This window comes from Bubalus kerabau, chromosome 15 (assembly GCF_029407905.1).
Source record: "Bubalus kerabau isolate K-KA32 ecotype Philippines breed swamp buffalo chromosome 15, PCC_UOA_SB_1v2, whole genome shotgun sequence".
Lineage (NCBI taxonomy): Eukaryota > Metazoa > Chordata > Mammalia > Artiodactyla > Bovidae > Bubalus > Bubalus kerabau.
This window is the reverse complement of record NC_073638.1, coordinates 45,293,072-45,313,928: the sequence shown is the minus strand read 5'-3', so window position 1 is coordinate 45,313,928 and position 20,857 is coordinate 45,293,072. Positions and strand designations below refer to the sequence as shown.

General features: G+C 43.8%; 1 protein-coding gene across 11 annotated transcripts in view; it reads left to right on the top strand.

The window, feature by feature from the left end:
* SYT9 (synaptotagmin 9) overlaps nt 1-20,857 on the top strand; it is a 399,619-nt gene that overhangs the window by 337,875 nt on the left and 40,887 nt on the right. For 10 of the 11 annotated variants that reach the window (XM_055548771.1, XM_055548772.1, XM_055548767.1 and 7 more), the window contains 3 exons: nt 7,003-7,123; nt 8,715-8,886; nt 10,944-11,073. In XM_055548771.1, coding sequence (XP_055404746.1) covers nt 7,003-7,123; nt 8,715-8,886; nt 10,944-11,073 — 423 coding nt within the window. The remainder of the gene's footprint in view (nt 1-7,002; nt 7,124-8,714; nt 8,887-10,943; nt 11,074-20,857) is intronic. The other variant, XR_008703044.1, reaches the window with a different exon arrangement.

The window sequence follows — 20,857 nt, the reverse complement described above, 5'->3', positions numbered from 1 at the left end:
CAGATGAGAATATGAGATTGCCCCCACTTCTTCATGAGGATCTTCACAAAATGACAAGCAGTAAAAGATTTTTGCTTTGACCCTTCAGTTATAAATACAGACAATTAAGGATGTCCTAGAATCTGAGGAAAACCAACATCATGAAAGAGAAGGTCCAAGGTAAACAAACAGATCAACTGGTCACTGGAGAAAAAGAGATTAAAGCAAGAGAAAAAAATTCCAATTAACATCAATCACTGAGGACCAAGCAAAATCAGTGAAAACAAGATATCTCAATACCTTTTGGGGAAATTACAGAAGATACAAGTACAAAGTAAAAGTACAAAGGAACAATCTTAAAACCTCCTTGGGGAAGGGCGGGGTGGGGGGGGGCGGAATCTACAAAAGAATCGCATCAAACACCCTAGCTAGAACATGAAGTACTAGAAGGTATTGTGACAAAGTAGAAGATTCTAAGATAAAATAATTTTAACCTAAATTCTGTGCCCAACTTTCTTTTAAGAATTAGAGCACAGTAAAGATTACTCTAACTACCTGTGAACCTCACTGGAAAAAAAGTACTCAAGGACGCACACAAGCAAAATGTACCTTAAAATGGGAGATGATAATGGGTTTTATGAAACTGCAGTGAGCATTGAAAGAAATATGTTAACCATAGTTTAAGTGTTTGCTAATACTCTGACTGTGAAACAATGGAATGGGAATAAACCATATTTTGAAAGACAATGTCATAATAAGTTCCAAGAGGAAGAAGATTTGGATACAAAATTAACAAGCTTGACTTAATAAAAATATAGAAATAAGTCCCTTGTGAATAGAGGATAGGCATTATTTTTAGATACATTTGAGCACAAATGCATGGGATAGGATAGGATAATTTTTAAGTGGTTGAAACCATCAAGGCATTCTCTGAACTCAAGACAATAAAACTAGAAGACAAAAATATAGTCCTCTGTAAAATCTGTCTTTTCAGAATTTTTAAATTTCCATTAATTTATGTACAGCAAAATTAATCAATTTTAAGTGTGCAAGTTTGTCACATATATATAGTCACATAACCACTACCATTCGTTCAAAGTAATTTTTAATATCTCTTATGACTTTTTTCTTTGACCTGTAGATAATTTAGAAAAGTATTGTTTAATTTTCAAAAATTTAGAGATTTTCTAGATATCTATGGTTGAATTCTGCTTTAATTTTATTATTGTTAAAGAACATACTTTGTGTGATTTCATTCATTTTGAATTTAATGAGAATTTTTTAATGACCCAGAATATGATTCATCTTGCTGAATGTTTATATTTGAAAAGAATGGGCATTTTGACCATTTGATGGAGTATTAATAGGTAAAGTAAGAATCAATTATGTCAGGTTGGTCAATAATATTGTTCAAGTCTTTTATATCCTTAACTTCTTTTTTGCTTGCTTGTTCAATGAATTACTGATAGAATAGTGTTGGACTCTCTAATTCTACTTGTGTGTTTGCCTATGTCTCCTCTTAATTCTATCTCATTTGTTTAATATATTTTGAAGTTCTGTTATTAGAAGCATATGTTTTTAAGATTACGTCTTCTTGATGATTTTAGCCTTTGTCAATGAAATATCACCTTCCTCCCTGGTAATATTCCTTGGTCTGGAATCTTGATATTAATATAACCACTCTAAGCTTTCTTTCGGAGAAGGCAATGGCACCCCACTCCAGTACTCTTGCTTGGAAAATCCCATGGATGGAAGAGCCTGGTAGGCTGCAGTCCATGGGGTCGCTAAGAGTCGGACATGACTGAGAGACTTCACTTTCACCTTTCACTTTCATGCATTGGAGAAAGAAATGACAACCCACTCCAGTGTTCTTGCCTGGAGAATCCCAGGGACGGTGGAGCCTGGCGGGCTGCCGTCTATGGGGTCGCACAGAGTTGGACACGACTGAAGCAACTTAGCAGCAGCAGCAGCAGCAGCTTTCTTTAGATTATTGTTTACATGGCCTAATTTTTTTCATCCTTTAAACCTGTCTTTGTCTTGATATTTTAAGTGGGTTTCCTGTAGACCCACTTAGTGGGTATATAGTTGGGTCTTAGTGTAGTGTATATAGTTGGGTCTTGCTTTACCGTCCTATCAGAAAATTTATATCTTTTTAATTGAAGTTATCAGGTATATACATTTAATGTAATTATCAATATGGTAGTGTTTAAATCTGTCTTTTCTGTTTGTTCCACCTGTACTTTCATTCCGTTTTTTCTGTGCCTTTTTTTGAATTGAACATTTAGAAGTGTGTTATTTAGTTTCCAAATATTTAGAGATTTCCCAGATATCTTTTTGTTATTGATTTCTAATTCATTTCCATTGCAGCCGGAGAATATACTTTGAATCTTCTCAAATTTAGTTGAGACTTGTTTTATGGGCTATAATATGATCTTTCTTGTTCTGGGTTCACCTGAAAAGATGTGTATTCTGTTGCTGTTTGGTGTTTCTTTAATGCCACTCATTAGGCCAAGTGAGTTGATAGTGCTGTTCAGGCATTCAAATCTCTGACTGCAATTTGTTTATCCTCCCAGTTCTAGAAGTTTTTGCTTCAGATAATGAAATGACCCTCTTTTTCCTGATAATATTCATTGCTCTTACATATACTTTGTCTGATATTAACTTAACCACTCCAGATTTCTTTTTATTAGTTTAAGTATGGCATATTGTTTTTTATTCTTTTACTTTTAATGTATGTATACCTGTATATTTAAATTAAATTTCTTGTAGAGAGCATAATATTGAGTCTTGCTGTTTACTAAATTAGATAATCTTTGCCTTTTATTTGGATGCTTAGATCTTTTACATTTACGTGATTATTGAAAGTATTTTGTTTAAATTTACCATCTTACTATTTGTTTTCCATTTCTATCATTTATATCTCTTCCAGTCTTATTCCCTTTTCCTTTTTTTCTGCTGTCTTTTGGATTAACTTAATATTTTTAAAGCATGTATCTTATCCCTTTTGTTGGCTTATTAACTACTGCTGCTGCTGCTAAGTCGCTTCAGTCATGTCCGACTCTGTGCGACCCCATAGACGGCAGCCCACCAGGCTCCTCCGTCATGGGATTCTCCATGCAAGAACAGTGGAGTGGGGTGCCATTTCCTTCTCCAATGCATGAAAGTAAGAAGTGAAAGTGAAGTCGCTCAGTCATGTCCAACTCCTAGCGACCCCATGGACTGCAGCCCACCAGGCTCCTCCGTCATGGGTTTTTCCAGGCAAGAGTACTGGAGTGGGGTGCCATTGCCTTCTCCAGCTTATTAACTAATTTATAGTTAATAAATTATGTGATTTTAGTCATTTCTTTTGGGTTTATGGTATATGTTTTTAATATACAGCGCCTAACTTAAAGTGATAGTACACTGCTTATCTTCAGTACAAGAACCTTACAGCAATGCTAGTTTCATATCTTTCCAGTGAATAACCCCAATAAAATTAAAATTTCTCTTTCTCAATATTAATTTTTTAAGTCCCAGAGAAGACTCTAAATCTCCCTGTGTGGGTAACATACTCATCCCTGAACAGAAGACAGTAGACAGGGGCATGAATACTTTGGTCTGAATTCCTGCAGCAGCCCTTGTAGAACTTTATGGAATTTCACGATAAGAACCCAAGGATAGGAATGCAAAAGTGCGCTAGCTAGACAAAGACTAGAACTCTCACAGACCACTACAGGTAAACACCACAGAAAGAGTTTACAGGTTTTGCAGGTATAGAATTCACACATATTTGCTATCAGTTCCCTATATATCTTGCAACAACACTGACCTTGGCCACACAAAGCAGAAGCAAATGAAGCATTTCTTTGCATGACATTTTCCTTCCCCTTGTACCCCTCCAGGGCATTTAGCCACCAGTGACACCTCTGCATATCTGATTTCTGTCAAGCTGGAAAAGAAGCCAAACACTCCATACTCTTTTGTATTTGACTTTTATCAGCATTCTGGAAAATTTTTTACTAACAATATAAGTACTTGTGTGTAAGGCAGTGTTCCTCAACCTTGGCACTACTGACGTTTTGGACCAAATAATTCATTGTAGTGAGGGGCTCCCCTGTGCATTGTGGGATGTTTAACAGCATCCCTGGACTCTACCTACTAGATGTCAGTAACACCTGCCTCCCCAGTTGTAACAGTTACAAATTTATCCAGATAACACCAAATGTGCCCGGAGGGAGCAAAATTGCTTCTGGTTGAGAACCACTGATTTAAAGGGAATGTTTATACACATCAGGAGCCATAGATTCTTAACCCCAAGTTAGTATGGGCTGATGGGGAAAAAGCAGAGTTAGCATTAGGTTCCTTAGCCCACAAACTGGTCACTTCTCAAGGGACCACATCTGTTGTCACCATGGCAAAAACAGCTTCCAGCACCTGGAAGAGAGCAATGCTCAACAACCACAACAGATGTTAAAAGAGTAAGCAGATGGATGGATGAATGGATGAAGGACGAAAAGAAAAATGTGCGTGATTATTCAGTGTTGCTCTGGGGAAAGGAGTGACTTAGGTGGTATGTACGTAAGAAAAGGAGATATTTTACTATTATACTTAAAAACATTTGTACTTGAATTTTATCACTCTTACTTTCATAGTTTCGATAATTTTAAATGATTTATTTTTAAAGCATTTGGAAGTCAAACCAAGCCTTTTCTCCCTAATAAATCTTTAATTTGCCTAGGTTTTTCTTTTAAGTACAAAAGTGGACTTTAGCCCTAGTTCACATTCAGAATATATAACCAAATCTGAAGCATATTTTTTTTATTTTAACTCATGAGCAAACAGCAATATAATGTAAATATTTGTGAATGAAAAAGGTTTATGTTGGAGGAAAATGTACTTAGCACAAAAGTAACTTAACACAGTACATTCAGTTGTGTGCCTTGGCCTTGAGGGTGGGGACTGGAGTAGATACATCATCACATCTCCAGCCCTACAGAGCTTGTGCAGTGGGGGCCCTCAGAAATCGTATGCTGAAAAAAATGATGATAGAGCTTCATACGCGTGGCTTTGGTTGCTCCTGTTTTACTTTGTTCAGACCAAGATTATTAGGGCAGGATGAGAGGAGAGTGGGCTTGAGCCCTCTGAGAAAAGTCCTCTGAGAAGAACAGATGTCTGGGCCTTTCTGCTTAAGGCAGACAGAAGAGATCCAAGGGCAAGGGAATAGGCCAGGGAGTGTAAAGAGAAAAAGGTAATTTATGGGGACAGTTGTTGCTCCTCTTTTTCCTCTGCTACTAGCCAGAAACTGGATCAAACCCTTCAGTGACAGCAGACCCTCCTTCTGCAATCGAAACCCCAGCAACACAAAACTGTCTAGCCCCAGCCCATGTGACACCCCACTCCTGTAGGACTGTCATCTCTTCCCTCACCTCCACCCCAGAGGGAAAGGCCCAACTGCCTAGGTCTCTTGATATCAGGGCTTTAGGAGCCAGAAGAGCCTGGCAAGCTTTCGAGGGGAGATCATTTATTTACATGAAGCAGGCAGAGCTCAGGGATACAGAGCAATCCATCTGCCTTAGCGACCAGACAGGCTCCCTTCACCTCCTCCTCCTGCAGAAGCGGTCAAGGAAGGAGGTTGGGTGAGGTGACCTTCCAGAGCTGAATCTGTGCTTCTAAAAATAGAAGCATCCTTGAAGAATCAAGGAGGGGAGGAGAGGCTATGGATGTTGAGGGCAAAAACCGGACACCCCAGAGCATTATCATTATGAAGCTATATTAATTAGACCCAGATACCCAGCTTGATAACCTCAGGTATCACAAAAGTTGAAACGAACTGGCTTTTTTTTTTTTTCCTCCATTTCTGGTTGTATTTTCCCTGGGCTAAAAAGGAGAAAGAGAATGGTGTCTTCTGACCTATTTGATTGGCTGCACACTGCCCGAGGAGATGTTTTCCCCAGCAGAGGAAAGTGGGGCTTCTTAGAGACACACCAAGGGAAAGCAAAAGCTTAAGCAAAGTGGGAGCCCAGCAGTCAGCAACTAGGGGCTGTGGGACCTGGACCCCCTCCTATGTCTACCTGTCTGGAGATTGCATAGGGCTGGGCAGGTGTCCAAGTGTGTCCAGGGCTGTGGATGTGTGGGCTCAGGCTGCTGCTCTGCAGGGTTCTTGTCTAGAGAGCTGTAGGGACTAGTGTTTTCAGGCCTCAGTGAAGCCACATCCTGGTCTGCACAGGTTGTGTGGTCTGCACATGAGTGCGCATGCACTCATATCGGTATGGAGAGTGTTAGCAGGAATGTATGGAAGTATTGCAGCAAACTTGGTGGGGGCCATGTAGGGAAGAGTGAGGGACTGTCGGGGAGGGATGCATATGGATGGTGACTATCTGTGTGCCTGTATGAGGTTTGCAGGAAAAACTGCGGGCGAAGCTATGTAGGAAACCAGGGATGAGGAGTCTCCAAGGGGCTGTATGGAGACCCATTTGAGAGCATGCACGAGGCTGCGGAGGCTGCTCTCATGTATACAGTGCATGTCTGGGATGCCTGTGAGGCAGACAGCCCTGCTGGGTACTCTGTGTAGCTTTGTCCCAGGGGCTGTGTGGACTATGGTGGGGATATGAGTGAAATCTCATGGGGGTTTCCATGGGGATAGTTAGGCTGTTGGGCTTCTGTTCTCTGTGCAGGGCTGCAGGTAATGAGACAGAAGGGACAGAACCCAGATGGTCTGCAGTTCTGCCATCTAAAGATGAGTGTGTTTCCTTAGGGAGGGGGCTCCGGAGGTAGGAACATTTATTCTTCTTGTGATTGACGATGTGAAGGGAAAAGACATGAGGGATTTGGGAGATGAGCAGAAGGACCAGTGCAGCCCCTTGCAATGCTGCCCTGCCCCTGCTTCTGTGTACACCAGGCTAAAGACACTTTCTTTATTATGATTATTATTTTATGTTTAAAATTTATTTGTTTTTTAATTGAAGGATAATTGCTTTACAGAATTTTGTTGGTTTCTGCCAAATGAAGATATTTCTAGCGCTTCAGTTTGTGCTTTCTCAACAGGACAACGTGGATCTTGGAGAACTGATGTTTTCCCTCTGCTATCTTCCCACGGCTGGCAGGCTGACCATTACCATTATAAAAGCAAGGAATTTAAAGGCAATGGACATAACAGGAGCATCAGGTGGGACTATCTCAAATTCACATTTCCTCCTACAGTTCTTATATAGCACCTCATGAAGCTTCCAGTAGAGTAATAAAGGTACATGGACTTTGGAACCAAACTGCCTAGGTTTAAACCTAGTCCTAGACCTAATAGCTGTGTGACTCTGGCAAGTCAGTCTGTCTGGGTTTTAGATTCCCTATCTGTAAAAATGAGGATAATGATAGTATCTGGCTGTTTGTGTTGTTACAGGATTATGATACCTAAGAATGGTGCCTGGCACACACTGAATGCTCCTCGGTGTTAGCTCTCATTATTACTACCAGTATTCCCTCTTAGGTCTTCTCCTCCACATGACTGTGGACTGGACCCACAGTTTGCACATGCTGATATATCTAATTGGGTCTTTCCTCAGATACAAGCAATTGTCACCTCAGGCTTTTAGAAGATTGATATCCTATATCCTTCTATCAAAGGTCCATCAGTGAACTATGCAGTTTGGTTTTTCCAGTGAATCAAGCATGTACCTTTAAATTTTAAACCCTCACAGAGGGACTTCCCTGGCAGTCCAGTGGTTAAGATTCCACACTTCCAATGCAGGGGACATTAGTTAGATTCCTGGTGGAGGAACTAAGATCCCATACTGCTTGGCATGGCCAAAAAAAAAAAAAAAATGAAATCCTAACAGAAAGTATCCTGAAATGGAATTCCTTTGTATAAGTTCACAAGCCACCTCGCAGGGGTTCCCAAAATGTGGTCAGAAAATGCCCAGTCTATTGGCTTTTGGTCACTGAGATCAAAAGATGCAATATATTGCCTCCTGGATACCAGTGTTTTATTCAACTGGAAAAAAAAAAGATGTGACCCCTTCTGGCCCTCTAAGTCCTCCTGGACAGTGTCTGAGTGTCAGAACCACCCATAGTTATGCAGGTGAAGCAAGAACTCCCCACTGAGCGGGAAAATAGTGAGGTGAAACCAGGGATGTCCCAGCAGGCGCAGAGACCAGCCTTGTCCCCTGTCACCCAGTCGCAGCATGGCCCCACAAGCAAGCCTGCGTCCTTTCTCTCCCTGACCTGCTGAACTGCTTCCCCCTTCACAACTCGACCGCAGGCAGCTCAAGAGCTTGAAGCCCCTGCACTGAAGGACGTCCACCCGTACCCCAGCTTCTTGCTATGGCCACGTGTTTAGCTTCTCCCTTTCCTAAAGGCCTGGGTTTTAGGAAAAGACTCTGTGGGGTGGCTCCGAGTCAGAGCGTGCCACCTTTTCCCCCGTGCCTTGAAAATGGCTTGCGTTTCCCTTCCTGTGGCAGCCTGGCAAGTCCGTGATCCTAGCTGGAACATTTCTAATTTGATAGCAGATATTTTCACACTATTTTTAAATTCCACACATTTTGAGACAAGTGTGTCCTGTGCTTTTTCCTGAATGAATGACTTAATTACGCCAACTCCAGTCGTTGCCCAGACATTGTATAAATTAAAATCTTCAGACTCCAGTCCACAGGCAGGTAAAGGGCTTCTGCACCCTGTGGTCCTTGAAACCCCACCATGACAAAACTGCTGGCCTAAATCTGCATGTCTCCTCACAGTACTCCTGCTTCTCATGGTCTGTGCAGATCCCTACGTGAAAGTCTCACTGATGTGTGATGGCAGACGACTAAAAAAGAGGAAAACATCCACCAAGAGGAACACTCTGAATCCTGTTTACAATGAAGCCATAGTCTTTGACGTCCCTCCCGAGAACATTGACCAAATCCACCTGTCCATAGCAGTCATGGACTACGACCGGTGAGATGCCTAGAGCTGTTTCTCATTGCAAACCCACTGTGCCCAGGTCTGGGGGAAGGGGTGGCAGCCACGGGTCCTTAGCTGCTGTCCCAGTGCAGCCACTAAGCAGCACCCTGAGAGCTGATTGACAAGGAGTCACCACTTTGCAAGCCTCTGAGCTCTCCTATTTCTTATTTCTCTCCCCTCCTCCATCCTTCTGTCTCTTCCTCGCTTCCCCTCTCCATCCCTGTACACGCCCTAGAATCTTAGCTTGGAGAACTGTGGGCCCCACAGATCTTAATCTTCCCTCAGGCAGTCCTACCTGGCCTTTATCAGAAAAATTCCACTCAAAACAGCAAAATGATTACTTGAGCCAGACCATCAGCATTTCTAAATACACAGCTTCACTTTTTTTTTCTTTCTCTTCTCCCAATATGTGTAATAAAGATCATTTCTATCCACTTAAGTCTGAAAGCAAACACAGAAATGTTCTCTTGAAATTGCTAGAATCAGTATGGATGATGGGGTACATTAAAATGTATAAGATGCTCGACTTTCTAATTAATACCGCACAGAAGAGATATTTATAGCCTGCATTGTAGCCAATTGTGTATTTAAAGGACTGATTTGAAAAACAGTCATTTTAATATGCAAAGGAAGTACCAACAGGGAATTATACATGTTAAACCAGTCATTAGACAAAAACGCAAAGTCTTTTTTTAATTGGAAACCTCCCACGTGGTCTGGGCACAATTATATAAAAAAAAAAAAGTATTCTGACTTCTAATGTCTTACAGTATCATTTGCAGCTAAAAATTTTCCCACAGACCCTGAAATGTCAGCCCAGCAGCCTCAGTGCCCTGAACACTCTTTCCAGCAGATTTCTGGGTGAAACATAATCGTCTTGCAACCCAGGGAGCACGTCCGTGGCTCGGCTGCACACGGGTGTGACAGCACACATGAGGCTGTGGACCTCATCCTGTCCCTCTGGACGACACACAGCACCAACCGAGTCAGGCCACGGGAGGGAACATGGCCCACCAGCCGTGGAAGGCTGGGCCAGTATTTTTCAAGCTATTGCCAAGTTTCCCACATTGACAAATCTGATTATGTGAGCTCTGCTTCAATTTAATTCTCAATAAACTCATGAATCTGGTCTGGAAAAATCCATGGCAGAATTCATGGGGCTTCTGCATGCAACTGATTTTAATGAGCATAGAATCCAATATCCTTCACACTACTTCTCCACCCTTGCCTCCCCCTTGCACCATCCATAGGAGAAAAATCCCTCATCTTTGCAGGAAGGAAAAAGAAAGAGCCTGTGAATTTGGATCCCAGAGAATTAAAGGATGAGCCATGTAATTCTGGATGCGTGCAAAGGACTTACAATCAAAAACTGGAAGGAAGAAAAAAAAAAAAAATGAGCCAAGGCAGAGACCTATCCAAGGATGTTTCAGAAATACTAGCTAGGTATTAAAGGATCTCAGTGTTTTTCTACAGTAGGAAACTGAAGTTGGGTCAGAGAAGCAAAGCTGGGCTTGGAAGGAAGGAGGGAAGAGCAGGAAAACATGTTTTCTAAAGAGAGGTCTTGCAAGAGGCAGGAGCCACCTTCATTCTGCCCTTGTCAGCTCAAGGCTACAGCTGCCAGACTCAGAGCTCTTCCATGACCCATTCTTGATTCTCGTCTGTTGAAGTGAAACAGCTATCAGTGCGAGAAACTCCTTTCAGGGCCCCCATTTTTCATTACATAGATCTGAAGGCCTGAAGTCAGCCTTGTTCCAGAACCAGAGGTCTGCATCAGAGAGTTTTTCCAACTCAGGGTTCTTGGGAACAAGCTAAGTTCTGCCAGTGTTAAGACAGCCCAGGTGTGTGAGGGCCAGACTCTGGGCTTCCTCTCTGTGCCCACAAGTGCCATATTGGTCCTCAGGTCGTAGTGGCTGTTAAGGTTAACCTGTGCTTTTACATTCAAGAGTGAAAAAACCAACCCTTTCCTAATTCCTATATGTTTAATTGAGTAGTTGCTGTTCTTACATACCAAAATTTTGGGAAAAAAATAACTATTGTGGACCATTTCACAGTGTAGGTCACAATGAGATCATCGGCGTGTGTCAAGTAGGCAACGAAGCTGAGCGGCTGGGCAGAGACCACTGGAGTGAAATGTTGTCATATCCGCGCAAGCCCATTGCACACTGGCATTCCCTGGCAGAGGTAAGACCCCTCCCATGTGCGCCCCCATGCAGAAGGACAAATGCTTTACAGTTGAAATGCAGGAGCCACCAGAAATGTGAGTGTACCAGGGTCTGTGATCTTCGATGGGTTTCCCTGGTTGTACTTCCTGGGACTGTTCCTTGGGAATTGCATTCAGTCCGCTCCCTGCCAGTCTGCTAGGTTTTGAACGTTGACCAGGGATCATCCTTCACTTTGAATGCTTTCAAAAAAAGATCTAGATCTCTTATTTTATGTCATGGCTTTGGATTGACATTTAGAGGGCATCTGCAAGATCTGGGTGAGTGTGGTGTGTCAGGCCATCATAGAGTGACTTACAGCTGGCATCAGAAAGAACTGGAGACTGGGAGAGATGAAGCGTGGGTTTAGGACTAGCTCCACCATAAACCTGTGAGTCTGGATTAGTATCAGTTGTATATGATGAAAAAAAAAAGCCAAAATAACAAGTGAAATGGAAATTTATTTCTCTCTGACATAGAAAAGGTTCAGAGGAAAGCTATCTAGGCTGTTATAGTGGCTCTGTGATTAACAGAAATCAAGACTTCTATCTTTCTGCCTCCCGGTCCCAATGTGGGGTTTTTTGGTTTTGTTTTTTTGTTGTTGTTATTTTTGGTTTTGTTTGAGGTTACCTCATTGAACATGGCAGCTAAGCTCCAACCATCACATATCTTCTGGTCATAGAAAGATGAAGACACAAGCCAAAAGCACATACATCCCTTTTTAAAGGATTTTCCATGATGTCTTATGCAGCACTGCTACTTCTATTTAATTTAGTCACAGAACTTAGTCATAAGGTTATGTCTGGTTTCAGTGGAGGGTAGGAAGTGTATTCTTTTTGTTGGTGGCAGTGTGTACAACTGAAAAAGCAGGGTTCTGATTCTGGTTGCAAGGTAGAAGAAGAGTGGATACTTGGAGGCAGTGGACCATGGTTCTGCCTCCAACACTCATTCATTCACTCACGCCCCTATCCTTTCCTTCTCATTCTTCCTCCATTCATCCTTAACTCAGTGACACACCCTCTTTTTTTATTTACTAACTCGTTCTCTCAGAAATAATTTGCATTCACTGAGTGACATTTCTGTGGGTCAAATGCCATATTAGATAGAAAAAATATATAGATGTAAGAAACCTTATAGATGTAAGAAACCTTTCCTTTCCTCGAAGAGCTTGTATACCCTGAGAGAGGATGGCGTGTAAACTAACCGCTGAAGTGCACGATTGTGAACATTATCGTCCCCATCAGGTACTAAGAGGCACAAAGGAAGGAGGTGTTTGTCATGCTTGGGTGAGCTTGTCTGCGAAGTCTTAGTCCCTCCTGCTCTTGGGAAGTGAACTGAGCCCCTGGGAACAAGAATATGAGGGAGTGTGGGTTCCAGGCAGAGAACTCCCTCTTATTCTCCCAGGGCAGGCAGCTCTGTTGCCTGCAAAACCATCTTGAGAGGCCGAGATCAGAGCCTTGCTCGCTCAGTGTGGGTTTCACTGCCCTGGACAGTCAGGAGAGCCTCAGTAAACATGCAGGGCCACTGGGGAGAGGCAGGAAGGCCCCAGGGGATGAAGGGACAGTCTTTGTTGGAGATGGTACCAGAGGGGAAGAGCAGGACATGGTCGGAGGGCTGATTCTAAGCTTCAGGGCCTCCAGGTGGTATAGTCCAGGAGGGCCTGGGGCCCCCTAGTTTTCAGGTCCCTGAGGACACTTCTGTCCTTTGGGCACAGAAGTGAAGACTCTTTCCTGGATTCAAAATTAATCCCTGCGGGAGACCATCGAAACTGTGAACCACTGGAGAAGTAGCTAGGGGACTAGTTCTGACTACGACGCACCTCACTTTTTCAGGTCCTGGTGGAATTCTCAAAGGAGTCCATCTGTGGGCTTATAAAATTGCCGGAGCCTGTCACTAGCAGCGGCGGAGCATTTGTAATAGACTTTTTGCACCCTTACAGAGTCACTGCCGACTTTCATTCTTATTTGTAATCTGGAGTGTTAAAAAATGTCAGAGCTTCTGAACACAAGGAATGAGAAAGGAGTAAGGATCAGGGTGTGGCGTGGAGCTGAGACAGGAACCTGATTCTGTGCACACGCACTCCCCTGTCCGTGGCCTTGCCAGGGAGTGACTGGGGGTGGCACGCTGTACACGAGCCCCCAGGCATGGCGTGTGCACCTTACATGAAGGCACATGTAGAAAGCGGGCCTGGGAGGCTCCGCTCGCTGCCCAGCAGAAAGTGCTGTGTGACTAGCCGCCCAGGAGATGAGCCTTAAACCCTGAGCACTTGGCTTATTGCAAATCTGTGTTTGACAGTTATGTGAGAAATAAGTGTTTTTAAGGTTAAACCACTGAAACTTGGGAGTTGTTTGTTAACAGCAGCTAAAATTACTTCAGTGATTACGGTGGTCTTTTCTCAACCATTGCTGAACTAAGGAAATGAAATGTCCCTTATATGAAAGGCAAATGGAGGGAGGCTTTCCCTGCCCTGTTGCTTCCTGTGTCTTTGAAGTACATGCCCGAGACTTTGAATCCATCCTAAGCAGGGAAGCAATATTTTCTCTTTTTAGAACAAATGTGTAATGAGCAGAACTGCGGCAGAGGGACTGGATGAGGTGAAAAACAGTGTCAGAGGGGTGACCATGCTTTGCTGACAGCTGTCAGGATGGAGGAGGCTGTGGGCAGAGCGGTGGGAAGTGCTCAGTTTGGGCTTGGATGGACCTAGACTCAAATCCCTGTGCTCCCACTCGGTTGCGTGTGTCCATCCCTTTCTGAATCGATTTTCTCCTCTGTCCAGTGGCTGTAATAGTGCCCGTGCCACAAGGGTGGTTGTGAGGATTAAATGATCTAGCGTATGTGAAGCGCTGTGGCTGGCACCCAGTACATGTTCAGTAAACTTCCCAGTTACCACCGTTATTAGGTAGGTCCTGTGCTGCTGTGTGTTCTCATGGGACTGGTGCACAAAGAAACGTCGTAATGTTTGTCACGGAGGGAAAAAAGCTTGGACCTCCTCCACCCCCACATGCTGGTGAGCGGTCACCTCAGGCTGGGGGAGGGGTCGCCTGTGACTTGGCTGGATGTAGGTGCAGGTATTTCAGTTCTGTTCTCTCTCCTTCCTTGGCCTTAAAAACACATTACTGTTACACTAAGAACTGTTATATTTTCTACTTTAAAACAAAAATAGCAATCAAGTTGCTGTTCTCTGTGTGTGTACATAAGCATAAGTGTAAAAATGAAAGAGAGACAAAAGAGAAGATACAGGGTAGTTAGGATTTAGTATGAAGGGATGCTGGCCTGGCAGAAGCTCTTTGCTGCTGGGGGCTGAGGGGCCCAGTTAGGACTGAACCCTGGGAACTGTAGAGACTGGCAGCCTGCCTGGGGCTGCATCCGGCACACCCTGACCTTGCCAGAGCAGGTGGCAGATGGAGTCTTCAAAGCCAGTGAGTTCAAAAATCCGTTTCTCTCTCAGGAATTCTGGATGGCTTCACTGCACACTCAAAGGTCAGCCAGTGCCGCTTCACTCTCTTGTCTCCCCACGATCTCAGTGGCTCGGAAAGCTGTGTCAATTCCCTCCGAGCAGCTGCCTGGGCCCTGGGGACAGGAGCATTCCCTCCGCAGGCCCTCCGGAGATGACAGAGCTCTCAGGGCTCCCCCCACAGTCCCCTCCTCCGTATATCCAAGACAAGATGGTGCTGAGCACCTTTCCCACCCCCACATGTGGAGCTGATCCCAGCATGCGCTCCGGGGAGAGTGATAGAAATAGCTCCAGGTTTCCGTCGCTTCCTTGTGAAATGTTGTTTGACCTCTGATTAAAAAGTAGTGAATTTCGCTGATGGAAAGACCAGACCACAGACACCACTGGGTTAAAGCAGTTTTTACTTTTCTCAAAGGGATAGAATCCAATCAGAATGCACAATGAAGGTCAGCCATATTCCCCCTGATTGACAGATGCAACATTCTAAATCCCAAAGCCCTGCTCAGGGGGTACTTGAGTGTAAGTCTTCCTCTCTCCAAGCTCAGTCTGTTCCCTGTGTACCTGGCTAGACTTGACCGTCTGCAGGACCACCTCGAAAGCTGAAAGCCCCTGCAGCTCTAGGTTGGGCAGTTCCTAGCATAAGTGGTGGGTGTGGCACCGTACGCCCTCGGGTGAGCAGACTCCTCATCTGCCAGCCACTGCCCCCTTGAGGGTGTCAACTTCGAGCTGTGTGACTAAAGCAAATGTCATCACCCAGACTGGACTGGGAGTTACCGTTGCAGGCCCTTTAAATCAACTCTAGATATTATCCATCAAAGTGCCCAGCAGGCCTACCCAAAGTCTTCGAGGGCCACATATTCCCAAGATTGACCAAGCTGGATTAAGTGTCCACTGTTGGTCCACTTTGCTAGAGATCAAGGTCATGGAAATGCAACTTGGTCCCATTCCAGCAGGAGTGTTGAAAAGTAGACTTCCTGAGAAAGGTCCGCCCCTTCTCAGGGAAATGGACACAAGTGACCTCACCTGATTCCCAGAAGATTTTGAAGTGAGGAAGTCAGAGGCTTTAAGCACTCTGGGCCAGCTGTTGCTCCTAATAGATTTAGGAAAGAGGAGAGATTCCCCAGAAAGAGGAGGGGTTGAGTGGAAGAAACCAAGCAGGAGATCAGGTTTCCATCATGGAGTCTGAGCGTGTGTAGGGCTTGGGTCCCGGTAAGGATTAGACCCACAGAGAAGGAAACGGAGACCAGAAAAAAAAAAAAAAAAAAAAACCCACGATGCTAGGCACAGAATGGGAAGGCCCAGGGAAAGTTGCCGCGCTCTCTCCTTCCTCCTCCCAAGCTGGCGCCTGGTGAGGAAAGCATAAAGGCCCTGGTGATGGGGTGAGCGATGTGCTTGCATCTGACTGGGCTTGTTGTCCTGCTTGTCTTTGGCCAGCAGATGCTGTTGTTACTGCCTGTGCTGTTGGAACCCCTCAAAGCTGACCAGACCCCACTGCACCTCCTGACTGCCTTGAGGTCTCTGAGGCCTGGCAGCACCTCATTTGATGCCAGGCTCAAGAGGTCTTCTGTGCAGCCCTGGTACAGGGTGGCTTTTCACACTTACTGGATGCCCGCCCCCCAAAAGAAATCTTGTTGGCTAATATTGTCATCTCCTTTTCACATCCTGGGAGCATTCAGGGACGTGCAGGAACTTCAGGAGACTCAGGAGTTACGTGGCCATTTCTACCTTCTTCCTTTAGCTTCATGTTGGCTCAGGGGCCATAGGTGCCTTCAGCTTCCTCAACCCACCTGAAACTTGAGGCTTCAAGCTTGAGGGGTGAATCTGCACCTCACGTCACATACCCTCCATCTCTCCTAACAAAGGCTCTCTGCTTCCTCTTTCTGACTAGTAGAAACTTCCTTTATATCAGAGCATCATTTCCTTTAACCTATAACATGTTCAGATCTCCAAGGTTTCCTCTCAACATTGGGATTCCAATGTGTCTCTTTTCTCTTGACAAGGCCTAGCTTTAGAGACTCCATTTCTGGAGGGGTTGTCTGATCATTGACCTCCTGCTGTTTGTCCTCAGTTTGCAGGACATGTAGCATTGATTCCTTTGAATGTAACAACATAGTTTACAGAGAACCGAAACACTGTCCCTGTTACATAGGCATTGAATTAGTATCTGCGGAATGAATGAATGAATGAGACATAATGAAAGCAGTTGTGTTCCTTTAGTTCTAAAGTTCAACAGTTTCTCAGTCCAAAGTAGAAGTCAGTTCAGAGTAAAATGTAAAAGGTATTAAGACTGAATTTACAGTGAGCTCTTCAAATGGAGATGGTCCTTATTAAGCTCCAAGCTCTGATTACCTTTTCTTTATTTAGGAGAAGAATGTGAGAAGAGCTCATTTCCACACCCCAGCCCTGTCACTTGGTTCCCATGAACTGCCCTCTGATGGTAGTGACTGTATTTCGAGTGCACTCGGGAAATGTTCAGAACAATAATTTAGGCACCTTAGTAAATTATGAAGGTCCCCCCTCATGCTGATATGGGTGGTCAGGTTCTGAAGAACTTTGTATCTTCTTTCATAAGAGACAGAGGAGCAGAAACCACAGATGTCCCTGTGGCGAATGGCAGAGTGCTGCACCCCAAATAAGAATTGATCAGGAAGGGTGACAAGGACATCAGTCTGCAAGTTGACTTTTCTCACCAGGGAAACATTTTAGCAGCAATTTTACATCAGGCAATGATTAGCTCGGCCTACCTGTGAAAATTTTAAAAAAAGAGGAAAGTAGTACATTTTGGAAGGTACTTTTTGGACAAAATAAAGGCCTTATGATTGAGATTTTTTTTTTTTCCAAAAACTAAATTTTTTATTGGCGGATTTAGTATGCCAATATCCATAAACACCTGCAAAGCCCCTGAAGCAACACTGATTGCAAAGAACATAGAAATGTACTTCATGTTGGGATCTGAAAAACATGTAACAAACTTGTTAGAATCTGTACCAGTTGAGGTAAGTGGCCAGAATGCAGTTTGGACCAGGAGGCATGGTTAGTGTTAATGGGGCATTGTGTTTCCAGCTGTGGAGGGAATGGTCAGCAAACAAAGCCAAGAGCATTCAGTGTTTCCAAGCAAGTCCTCTTTCCTATGAAGAATTATCTGATTTGGGGGGGGGGAATTGATGCTAAGCATTTTCTTATCTTTAACTAGTATACAAAATCTATGACTCTTCCAGTGGTCTGTAGAAATAGGAATCATATAAACCATGGAAGCATTAAGGTAAGAACTAGAGGTATGAATACCTTGGGAAATACCAAATGCAAAAGTAGGAAGTCAGGAGATACCTAGAGTAACAGGCAAGTTTGGCCTTGGAGTACAAAATGAAGCAGGGCAAAGGCTAACAGAGTTTTGCCATGACAACGCACGGTCATAGCAAAAACCCTCTTCCAACAACATAAGAGACGACTACACATGGACATCACCAGGTGGAAATACTGCCCCTGTTATATAGGCATTGAATTAGTATCTGAGGAATGAATGAAAAAATGAATGAATCAGACATAATGAAAGGTCCGTCTGGTCAAAGCTATGGTTTTTCCAGTAGTCATGTGTGGATGTGAGAGTTGAACCATAAGGAAGGTTGAGTGGTGAACAACTGATGCTTTTGAACTGTGGTGCTGGAGAAGAGTCTTGAGAGTCCCTTGGACTACAAGGAGATCAAACCAGTCAATCCTAAAGGAAATCAACCCTGAATATTCATTGGAAGGACTGATGCTGAATCTGAAGCTTCATTACTTTGGCCACCTGACACAAAGAGCCAACTCATTAGAAAAGACCCTGATGCTGGGAAAGATTGAAGGCAGGAGAAGAAGATGATGAGATGGTTGGATCACATCACCGACTTGATGGACATGAGTTTGAGTAAGCTCCAGGAGATGGTGAAGGACAGGGACGCCTGGCATGCTGCAGTCCATGGGGTTGCAGAGAGTTGGACATGACTGAGTGACTGAACAGCAACAGAGGTATGAAAGATATTAACACTGCATTGGAAAATACCACTGCTGCCCGAGTAGATGGTCAACTGCATCTTGACTCTGCTCTCTTAGAAATGACCTTGCCTCAGCAGTCACTGCCCTGGAGTGTTCCTGAAGCACACTTGAATAGTAATTAAATAAGAGAGTGGTTAACAATGGGCTTGGGCCTGCAGCAGTCTCAGCTCCAGGAATGGCGTTAGAGGTGACTGCTAATACTGTGGGCTGATAGCCAGTTCTTCCCCCATAGTTGAAATGAACTAGCATGATTTATGCCAGCCTCTGAAAGAACCACACTCCCTCATGATTGCTTATCTGTGGAGAGAAGAGTACTTCCTCGGTTGGGTCCAAGGCAAAGGTGGGGCATCCTGTGTTGAGTGAAAAAAAAAAAACAAAAAACACAACTTAAAAGTTGAGAGTTATGTTTTACCCCGCAGACAAAACTGAGGACTTAAGCCCAGGGTGTAGCCTCTCTGATAGCTGTAAGGAACAGCTCTAAAGAGTCAAGGGAGGATCCAAGATATACAAGAATAAGCCAAGTCAGAACATCAAAAGATGACTATGAATCAAAGAAAACCAGACATTTCAAGTTAAGGAATTTAGCTCTTTTCTGTATATTGGAAGGTTCAAGCATCTGAGCTCACTGAAATCATTCCTTTGGTATGTACCTCAGCTGTCTAGGGCCAGTGTCCTCTGCTTTCTCATCCTGAGTCTCCTCTGGGTGCATCGTTGGGGTGGCTGCAGTGTCTGATCATTGGATGGTGGACATCCTCTGTTGGGGAGGCTATGATGGCTTGTGATGCGAAGTCCTATAATGGCTTGATGGCTACAACATTATTTGTTTATTTTTAAGGCAGACAACATTTTTTTCATTGATAACGGCAAAGGCCAGAATATCTGGAATTCCAGTGCTCCTGGAAATGAGCCTTTCAGGAGATGCACCAATTGAATGCTGTGTTCCAAATATCAGCAGAACAAACTTTTGAAAGGCAGAGCTGAGTTTATTGCTCACCTGGTAATGGAAGGGGAAGGGCAGAGACCAATTGATTGATATTTTGAAGTTTAGTTTAAGGTGGGTCTTTCAGTGTGGCAAGGGGGGAGGGAATTGAAGGGATGAAGAAGGTTGGTTAGAGTTGGGTCAAGATTGTGATATAATAGTGAATACAGCAAGGTGAAGATTTTGAGGCCAGGATTCAAAGAGCTTGGGGATATAAACTGTGTGTTGATGCTTTCTAAGGAAGAGTTGATGGTTTGGGGGTAAAGTCCCTTTGATGAGCAATGATGTTATGTGCAACTTTTATCTCTCTGGGCCAGAGTCTCTTGGAATAGTAAAATTGTGTTAATGAAGCCAGTAGAAGAGTAAAGTCAAGCTAATGTGGAGTGCATTCTATAGACAGCTAGCTATGTTGGCTAGATGGCTTTAGTTCTCATATCCCAAGAACAAAAAGCTGAAGAAGAGATGATGAGGGGCCTCCCTAGTTCTGCAGGTACCCACATAGACAGCAGGATGTCTTTCTGATGGCCTTGATTTCTGCTTAGGGATTCTAGGGAGCCTGACTCCATCCTTGTCTCCTGTAATGGAACTAAGACCTAGTCCCAGGCTAAACCAGCCAAACCAACCATGGGGATAGGCACCCCATAAGCTTATTCATCAGTGAGTATTACACAGCATTTGGTGTGAATGCTTGAACAAAGATATGCTGTCTTTCTTGTTGGATGTAAACAAAGAAGCAAACTTTGGAGCAAACTTAGTTTTGAAGTTTGCTCCAAAACTTTGGAGCAAAATTCCTAAGCAAACTTAGGAGCAACTGTAGCCTTTTTGGACCTTTAGAGGAGCCAGGGTTAGAGTGAGGCCAACCCATGTGTGGCAGACTAGAGAGAGAAAAAAAATCCAGATCCCATATGATTGAGTTGCTGAATCCAGTTACACCTGAACATGATGCTACCTCTGGCCTTTCTCAATATATAAGCATGTAAGTTTGTTTTGTAAGCACTGCAAGATAGGATTTCTGTTACTTGAGATGGAAAATATCTGAGATACAAGTGAACACCCACCCAGCTGGTGTTCCCTTGCAGTGAAGAGCACTATTCCCAAAGCTGTCATGGTATCAGCTCATCCGTCTTGCTCACTGTGAAATGTCCAGTGCCTACCAGAATAAGTGGCACATGATGACGCATTCAACAGAGTTTTCCTAATGAAACAGATTGTCAGTGTTTGATTGATGTTGTATGTTGAAACAGTTGTGGCCAAAAGAAAGACTCTCTGCTCTCAGTGACACACAAATACTGTATGAGGTGA